This window comes from Pygoscelis adeliae, unplaced genomic scaffold, assembly GCF_000699105.1.
Source record: "Pygoscelis adeliae isolate BGI_AS28 unplaced genomic scaffold, ASM69910v1 Scaffold145, whole genome shotgun sequence".
NCBI lineage: Eukaryota > Metazoa > Chordata > Aves > Sphenisciformes > Spheniscidae > Pygoscelis > Pygoscelis adeliae.
The window spans coordinates 4,297,153-4,307,174 of NW_008824866.1; the positions used below are offsets into that span (position 1 = coordinate 4,297,153).

Genomic DNA, 10,022 nt, shown 5'->3' on the forward strand with positions numbered 1-10,022 from the left:
CTGCAGGCGGGCTTGCCTGCCCGCGCTCCCCGGGCAAAGCTGCGTCGGCCCGGTGTGGACAGGTGGTGACAGAAGTCCTCGTCGCTCTGGACGGTCGTCCACGGCTGAGCCTCTGTTTTTCCCTTGAGCCCTGAGCGCTGCAGGCCAGAGTCCTGCTAAATTTAATAGGGCTTTTTGCTTTGCTGTTTTATACATCTGGGATGTCTTCAGGTGCTGTTGCAGCCAGTGAAGCAGGTCGCAGAGTGCTGCTTTAAAATGCCTGAAGAATTGAACTCGGATGCAGAAGTCAACCTCAGGAGTCTCTCCTTTCAGAAAAGATGGCTAAATATTATGTTGATGTTTCAAGGACCAAGTGTTGAATTTAAGACATCACATTGTTTCTTGGATGCAGAGATTTGAAACTGAATTGCCACTGTACCTTTCTTCATCAGTTTCCTTATCCGTAGGAGCTTTGATACATTGATAACTTTGATAATAGGTATCATATAATATACAAATTTCTTCTTGACTTAAATGTCTTCTGTATAACAAGCAGTCCTATCACAACTGCATCTGCTCTTTAGGTCCTAACTCATTGGGAATGAATTTTGGATATTTATCTCCTAGTGGCAACAGTACCTAATCCTATTGAAATGAACTCAGTTATCTCTTACTGCCTGGAAAACTCTTGAGCAAGAGCCAAAACACTGGTATTGTGGTTGTATTCAGGATGATCGTTTCTGCACAGTTCATATTTGGAAAGTTATTTGCTGATAACTAGAGTTTAATCTGTAATTACTCATTCATTTTCATCAAGAAACATTTCTGGTTTTATTGTTCAGGAGGTAACACACACCTTTTGGATGTAGTCAAGCCATTCACTGAAGAGCCACCATGTGGTCTAGATGACAGATACTAAGAATGAGCTAAAGCATAGATCAGAGACTGAACTTACTAAGTATCAGTTTGATTTACATTGCAGATCATCCCACATTCATTAGGGGGTTGCTTTCCTCTGAACCTCTTAATGAGTTATGTAAATAAATTATGTACCCTCAAAGAATCACGTACCCTTAAAACTTGTGTTTTAGAAGAGCTATCTTACATAGAAATCTTTTGTAAGATATGTAACACTTAATCTTCAAGAAGCAATACAGGAGAAAAGTTAAGAAGCAAAGTATTAGTAAAAATATATTGTCCTTGAAAACAGTGTGCTGCCACTTTTGTAACTGCTTTGTTTATCATAAAATGTATCCTTTTCTAATGAACAAAGCAAGGAAGAGGGGGACAAAGAGATTTTGTCTATAAACTAAATGCATAATTCTAGTCAGCCTAATAAATGATACATGACAAAGTTGAGTTTCAGATATACTACAAACTTCTGAATGTGCTTAAGTGCTTTGAGTGTTTAGGAGTTTTTTGCAAATTGGTATTTTTCTGTCTCTTGTTTATTTTCAGGAGAACCATATCGGCTTTTAAGTGGCATAGAATATGTAGTTGGACGCAAAAACTGTGCAATATTAATTCAGGATGATCAGTCCATCAGTCGAAGTCATGCAGTTCTGACAGTAAGTCGTCCTGAAACAATCCCTGTAAGTAGCCAGCATTTTACTGCATTATCAATACGCGATGTGGATAATTCAGTCTGCCATGACCATAGATACACTCATTTCACTCTCACTGGTGTTTTATGCCTGGAGTGGAACCATTGATCACCTGCCTTTTCTTAATCCTGACTTTTTTTTTTCTGGGTTGCTTGCCTGTGTTGAGAAATTTAGTGGCATAATTCTACTCGTCCAAGCTCCCATTTGAGCATTCCTTTTATCCCAGAGTGAAGATTCACTATGAATTTGTATTAAAATAATCATAGCAGGAAAATTATGCAATTAAATTTCATTACATAGACAAGTTCTAGGTCTTGGTTCTGGAAAGTGCTTTAGTTGTCTTACTGCAGGCTTAGTTTGTGTTTCATTCCATATCATTTCTGTATTTGCTTAGGGGACTGAAAATAAGAATGTCCTAAGGAGAATTAGCAAGCAGCAATTTACTATGACTTATGTGTTGCAGTGTTCATGGATGTTTTGAAGCCAGTCAGCAATTGCATTTACGTAACCGTATAATGAGTTTGAAATGAAATACATAAAATTTATTTGTCCTTTTAATAATGCAAATAGTGTATAACTGCGTGGCAAAATTTCATAAAAACAGTCTGACAGTGTTCTCATTGGCTTGTGAACCATTTGGGAAGTATGACAGTGTCTAACCTCTTCTCAAGGCATGCTGGTGTCACTATGCCCTGCAGCTTGTGGACTAGCAAGGTGCTAGTGCTGTGACTAGCAATGCGTGTGGAAGGAAGTGAGGGAAAGTGACTTGGGCACCTATGCCAGGGCTGAATGGTAGGTAAAAGCATCAATAATAAATCTCAGAGGTTTGCTAAATAGGACTAGCAGAGGCTTTGAGCCAGTGAATGATTGCCTTGCACAGCCTCCAAAAAGACTGATTGTAAGAAGCACAAAAGTTCTGAAGCTGAAAATATGTATGTTTTCTCTCATTCCTTCACAGTGAAAAGCAGAAGATGAATAATTGCACGTAGCCAGCCTTATTGTCCAAAGTCTTTATTTAGGATGGTATTTTGTGGCCTTTTTCTTACTTATCTACTGCTTTGATCCATAATGGTAGTAACCTGTTTCTGATAAAACTACCTAATTTTGATAAACTATAATGGCTTATTTATGTTTATTTTCAGAGCCAGTCCCTCGCAGTCCCTATGTTAACAGTAAGAGATACATCTAAGTATGGTACCTTTGTTAACGGATCAAAACTCAATGGCACTTCAGTGTCTTTGCAGTCTGGTGACAGAATCAACTTTGGAGTCTTTGAGAGCAAGTTTAGGTAAGTGCTTTGATTATAAAATATCAAGTAGAAAATTGCAGTTTTTGAAAAAAGTATATGTGCACATCATACAACTTGGCAAGTGATACAGCAATGACGAGTTCTTGGAAGGCAAAGGAGGTGAGTAATATTTTGCCTGTGTTCCATACCTGCTTCTGCAATAGTTTTTCATTACATATTTTTATAATCCAATTTATTATGACACTGAGAAATTAAAATTGTTCACAGTAAAGCATTAGCATTTTAGAAGATGTTGTATCATGTATAGTGTGTGTTTTCAGGCTGTCTTAGGCAAACAACAAAATCCTAAACCATAAATGGTTCTAAAGAAGGGAGGAAAGTTTAGGGTAGGGAGAGAGCTTGTCTGAACCCTTGTTAGCTGTTGATAATGTAACAAGAAAAGAACTGAGATAGCTGGAGGATGTTTTGTGCAGCACTAGCCATTGAATGCTTGTTGCTGCTGCATTCTCTTTACTGAACCCAACTTGCTAATTTTTCAAATTTAACATGGTAGTCAGTGCTATCTGTTTGAATATATGAAGCACTCCTTGAAGTAAAGCAGCAGGTAAATAGAACAAATTCTAATGACCATTAAAATCAACATCAAAGCAACCAGAAGTTGGCTTTGTTCCTTAAAATTTGACTCTGTTTTGTCACTGCTGCTTGTATTATTTGATAGAAAAACCGTCATTCTCTTCCAGTTATTACAAGAAATTATTTTTGATATTTTAGATAAATGTACCTGAAATGTGCTGCAGGAATCATGCCGTGAGACCAGATACATTGTGACTGTTGTACTGTTGTACCAGAAAGATTATTTAAATGTCTTTCTGCTTTGTAGACTAAACCAAATCAAATCATGGAATTTGATATGCTGTAATGCCATATGGAAGATCTACAAATATAAATAGGCTTATGGTCAAGGGTAACGGCAGTGTTAGGAAGAAAAGTTAAAAAGTTACTTGAACTTGCATTATACGACACGCTTTTTTAAATACTAATAAGTTCGTGGACTGTTGTGTTGAGCATACTTTTGCCTTTGGAAGCACCTGCTTAATTTCTTCTGATATTCCCTGACCTTGCAGCATTCTTGAAGCGCTAATTCTGTGTGATGTCTATGAAAGACCCAAAAGTCCTTAGAAATATTTCAGACATCAAGTCAAAATGCTGTTAATTTTTCTGAATAAAAATCACTATTTACTTTCTTCAGGAAATTTTAAAGCACAGTCTTTGATCTAGGTAGGAGTTATATGTCTTCCTTCCCTGCCCCGAGATTTCCCTGAGACACAAACAAGATAGTTAAGTCAGCTCTGTTTATCATAATGATTGGCTGAGATAACTAAAGCAATTCTCTTTACTTATGCTTTTCAGAGTAGAGTATGAACCTTTGGTTGTCTGCTCCTCATGTTTAGATGTTGCTCAGAAAACTGCTTTAAATCAAGCCATTCAGCAGCTTGGAGGCCTTGTAGTGAATGAATGGACAGAAGAGTGTACTCACCTTGTAATGGTAGCAGTAAAAGTTACTGTTAAGGTATGTTGAGCTTTTGCATATTGATGATGTTGCTTTGCAGTTTTCCTACAAATGCGAATTAAATTCTAGACCTGCTCAAAATTTTCCTCTACAAAGCAATGAAGTCAGCTCTTCCAAGTTTAGAAAGAGATGTATGTTGATGGGAGGTTGGAGGGAAAGAAAATTTAAAAAGCCAATTTTGAAGTCTGTTACTGATTTTCATCCGTTGCCTTGTACATGTTCATAACTTTGGTTGAGACAGCAGTTAAAAGCTAGGCTGTTAGAAGCAAAACTACCCTGTTTTTCAGTAGCAAAATTCGGTATTGTTCTGTTTGTTTGTGTGATGTTTTCCACATCCAAGATCTTAAAAAGCTACTGTCAGTTGAACCATATTCTAGCTGAACTTTTTTCATACAGTAAATATATGTTTTCTGTCTTTTTAGACTATATGTGCTTTGATTTGCGGTCGACCAATTATAAAACCAGAGTTTTTTGTTGAACTTATCAAAGCTATTCAGTCCAGGCAACAGTTGCCAAATCATGAAAGGTAAGTATTGTGTTTTCAATGTCACAGAATTACATTTATGGGTGTTACATTATCAAATAACTACACACTTATCTGATTACATGTGACAGAATAGGTGAATTACAGTAACTTTATTTGTGGAAGAATGCTTAGTATGACATGCATTTTAATATTCAGGCAATTTTCTTGCTCTCATCCCTAGAGTTATAAAATGAGCTCTTGGAATTGACTATATGCTTAGAGATGTTACTAGCTCTAAATAGGAAGTTGTTTTGTTGATATGTTTGAAGCAACGTTAATGTGTCAACTACGAAAAGAGTTGATACATTAAAATAAAATTATATTTTTATAAAAGAAATTATATCAAACATATTCCGTTATGTAGACATATTTTCCCAGTACGCAGTTAGTTACTGAGTTTACAGTAAACTTTGGTCAAACCAGAGTTAGCCTGACCACTGAATAATTCCCTGAAATAGCAGGGGGTTTTAATTATCTGTTAAGAGATGAAGTGAGACTAATGTGCATTGGTCTTCACTATATGAGAATAAAATACTCATTGTTTTCATGGTTAAATTAACTTGAAAAGGGAATTCTTACTTTGGAATAAATAATTACTGTAGAATAGCCCTTTCAGTTATTTTCTCCATGTAGAAAAGCATAAAATAATCCCATTATTGTATGAGAGAATTTCATCTGAGCCTGTATTGCTACTATTTTTACCTTGAAAAGGGAGACAGTTGTGTTTTGCTTGTTCAGGTTTTTTTTATGAACACATGATCTATGCAGGTGAGAAATTTCCATCATGTGTTTCTTTTAAAAGGTAAACTGCATGGGTGCTTGTGTTTTTATCGCTTCTGCTCTTTGTATGCTTTGGAAGATACTGTGAAATGAAATACATATGAATGGAAATTGTAAGAGTACTTGGCATTTGAAAAAGAACATGTTGAACATTTAATGTCAGTTAACAGGGAGAAAAATTTGTGAAATTACTTTAAATGCATTCATGACATTATGATTTTTCTGGATGTATTGTTTTAACCAGGTGGATGCTGGACACCAGACATTTGAGTTGGGGGAAGTAAGTGGTGAATAAGAGAAGTCACTTTGTTGCTTTTACATATGTATAGCTATACATACATCATGTGTTAGGACATAGCAATTTAATTTATTTTCTTTACTGGGTCTGATGATAGCTATTGATAGAACAGTTTGAAGAACGCGGGGGAAAAAAGGGCAGCTAAACAAACCTCAGTGGTGCACATATGGTAATGGAAGCAAAGCTGCAGAGGATTCACAATAAGCTGCACTGGCTATGTGTTAAAATCTATTTCACAGAATGTGACAGTACCTTGTTAGAACAATACGGGTGCCAATCTGGAGCAATTGGTACCAAATACTCTTTAGTTTCTAGATGCTGTTTTACATTTGCCGGGGTTTATGTAAGATGTCAAGTCAGTCATCTGTGAGTGGTCTAAAGCTCATTTGGTCACCAGTTTCAGAAGAAAGGGGGAAACTTCATGAATTGTAACTTTTCCTTCTACTTATACTTCTATATTGCTTTGTAAGGACATGAGAAAAGTAAACAATTTAAAGTCCTCTCTGAAATATTGGACATAAGGTGTTCTGGCAGATTTTTTTTTTGTACAGGTAGTACAAGCCATCAAAGCTAGCAATTAGTTGTGCAGTCTGAAACTTGCTTGGTCTAATGTTACTTAGCTGTAAGGTTGCTGTTGCTGGCTCTTACACTAACAAGCTGACAGTGGTTTGGGCTCTTGAAACAGGTGCATGTTGTCAATTCGTTTAATAGAGAAATGACAGTATAACTGAGCTGTTAAGTGCTCCCTAAAATAAATCAGATGGATATGTTTCCCTTTTTTTAACATTTTTGTTAACTTTTGAGACCCTCAGAGGAATTGAGTTCACTAAATGTGATTGACATTAGCAATATATCCATTGTTTAGCTTTCACAGAGAGAGTTCTGCATCAAGCTAAATGAGACAGCTGGTGTAATCTATATTTAAAATAATTACAGTATCTTCAATAGGTGATATTTTTAAGATGAAGCTTGTGGGAAGATACTGAAAATTTACTTAGCGATTGTTTGCATTCAATTTCCAAAAATGCTTTTAACTTTCATGGGAAATCTCTACATTATGCACTGTAGCTAGAGCTGACCTGAGCTGGTACATCCACAAGACACTAAACAACTTGGATATGAAATAAGTTTGGATATGAAATAAGAAAGGCATATTGATGTGGTAATACAGGGTGACACTGTTAATTAAATCTCGATTACTACTGTAGATCTGATAAAAAAAAAAATCTTAAGGAAATAAAATCTTGAAGTTTAAAAAAAATTAAAACTTCTTTTTGTTTATACTAAGACTTCATAGTATTGCAAACCTGCAGTTCACATAATGAATGTGGCTTCTTACTTGAGGCTTTTGATGAAGTATATTACCCCAGTCCTCTGATACTCTGTGATAACCTATGCAAGGAAGAAAAATAACTGAAGATTTCACTAATAGCTGCGTAAGTGCAGCCCTATATGAAATAACATGTTTTATTACTGCAGTCCAGTGTAATTAGTGTAGGGCTTTGAAAAAGTAGGGACGTAACTGAGCCTTTAACAGAAACCCATCAAGAATCATAATCTATTCATTGAAAGATTCAAGACTGTAGAGAGTCTTTTCTGGATGATGGTGTTACTTGTTCACTACTTAGGGAGAGAGAGTACAAGGAGCGCTTCAGAATCATAAGCTGGAAAAAGACTGTGTTGCCTTTGAACTTACATCAGGATTGGATAAGAGTTTCAAAGGCAAATCAAAGGTTTCTTTGAGGAAGAAATGATCAGTTGAAGGTTGCTGCTGAAATTAAAAAAACAGAGATTTGAAATACGTATTTCTAGAGAAACTATAGCCCAGTTCTGAAGTAATGAAAACTGCCGTTTCTCCCTTTTTACTCATTCTTTGTTTTTTAAAAATAACTTTGTCCTCTGTATTTATCTTAGGTTAATAACTGTCTCTGTGGGGCTCAGCATCAGAAGTCTTCTGGCTTGGAAACTAAAATCTGAGTTGCCCTATTTCTTAAAAATAGTAGAATTTATCATATCTGTTTCAACTTTAATGGAACTATTTTTGTAAACAGATTTGAACAGGTTGCTGAAACTTACCAAATACTCATTTTTCGAAACCTGATGGTTTCATGCTGGTTAATTTCTATTGTGTACATAAAGCTTCAGGAACTGATTATGAAGAACACAAAAGAACAAAGATTATTTAAAATTAACCTTAAATATATAGTACATTTTAGCCTATCATAATTGAACTACGTATTTGGATGCAGTAGAGAATGTACGTGCTTATTTTCGTGCTCAGCTGTAAGTATGTGAATATTCACAGTGTCTGAAGAATGTTTATATGTGTACAGATGGTGAAATTATCTGTGTAATAAATGCATTTTTTCCAGAAACTTCAATATTTCAGCATTTCATGGAGTATGTTTCTGGCTTAGAATCTCCTCATCTTTGCATAAATGAGGAAAAAAATAATTTAAAAACATAATCCATGTGTATGTATGGATACATGTATATATGTAATTTATTGGGCTGTTAAACCAGATTTTGGCAGTGTGTTTCAGCGTCTTTTTTTTCCTGCGTAGTAGTATGAGAAGGATGTAGACTCAGCAGTCAAAATAAAGATAAGTAGTTCTTTGTTCAGCCAGAGTACGTACATAAACTGCTGTTTAGGTACAGACATAGTATAGCACAGTTGAAATCAGCTTATGGTTTCCCTCCTTTCTAGAATGTGCCTTCACCTTGCTCTGTCAGAACTGCTGTAGTAGTGAATATGTGGGTCAAGGATCCTGTAAATACTATCCTGAAATTATCAGCAAGTTAGATGCTTGTCTTAACTCTAGAGGCTTTTTGTGGTGTGGGCATGCTCTCATTAACTAGAACTGACATCACAGGCTGTGACAAAAACTAGAGCTTCAGAATAGAATTTCACTTCTATCTAATCTGTTCCCCAGCTGAACTCCTGGTCACTTTTCCTGTATTGGACAAAACAATTGAGAATCTGCAGGGTGAATCAGTTCAGTTCTCTAGCCCACCAGCAAGTAAAGTGTACTTACTTGCTGTCATCTAGTGTGGTGGTACATAATTTCTTCATCCAACAGAAGAGAAGGAGGGGTGGCTGTCCCCACCTGAAGGGTAGAGGAAGCAGGATGGCTAATTCTGTGTGGAATTTTACTATTAGCTAGGGTAAGTGCAGAATGAGATTGCAGTCTCATTTGTCAGTATTGTTAGTGGAGGATGTAGATACGTGTACAGGAGATGCTTAAAGTGGATAGGTTGACTACTTTCCTAAAAGTGTTGTCCTCTTAGTTACTGAAGGAGAAAGTCTTGATCTTAGTTTAGATGTTGATAAATTAGAGACTCTGTTTCTTCTTAACAATCTCTTGAAAAAATATTTATATAAATAGTTTTAAGAGAGCAATATGGTATTTTAACTTCAGAGCTTTACTCTAAAACAGAAAGGACTATGAGTCAGTACTGATAGGTAAATCTAAATTTTGTAACTTTAATTTTCTGTTCCTGCAGCTTTTATCCTCCAGTTGATGAGCCTTCCATTGGCACTGAAAGACTGGATTTATCTGAACATCACGAAAGGAAAAAAATATTCAGTGGAAAAACTTTTGTGTTTCTAACTGCCAACCAGGTAATTAGGCTTTATATTGCAAAAATGTTGCAAAGGTAGCTAAGCACAGATTCTGTTCTCTCTCAATTCACACTCATTCTGGATTCATCAGGAAAGAAGGATTTCGACGACACGAAGTTGGGTGGGAGTGTTGATCTGCTCGAGGGTAGGAAGACTCTGTATAGGGACCTGGACAGGCTGGATCGATGGGCCAAGGCCAACTGTATGAGGTTCAACAAGGCCAAATGCCGGGTCCTGCACTTTGGCCACAACAACCCCATGCAGCGCTACAGGCTTGGGGAAGAGTGGCTGGAAAGCTGCCCAGCAGAAAAGGACCTGGGGGGGTGCTGGTTGACAGCTGGCTGAACATGAGCCGGCAGCGTGCCCAGGTGGCCCAGACGCCCAAGGGCGTCCT

At 36.7% G+C, this 10,022-nt stretch overlaps 1 protein-coding gene across 1 annotated transcript in view; it reads left to right on the forward strand.

Annotated features, from left to right (window-relative positions):
* Positions 1–10,022, forward strand: part of NBN (nibrin) — a 27,646-nt gene that overhangs the window by 789 nt on the left and 16,835 nt on the right. Inside the window, exons 2-6 of the mRNA XM_009324457.1 lie at positions 1,438–1,571; positions 2,726–2,871; positions 4,243–4,402; positions 4,825–4,928; positions 9,511–9,628. Of these exons, the coding sequence (XP_009322732.1) occupies positions 1,438–1,571; positions 2,726–2,871; positions 4,243–4,402; positions 4,825–4,928; positions 9,511–9,628 (662 nt within the window). The remainder of the gene's footprint in view (positions 1–1,437; positions 1,572–2,725; positions 2,872–4,242; positions 4,403–4,824; positions 4,929–9,510; positions 9,629–10,022) is intronic.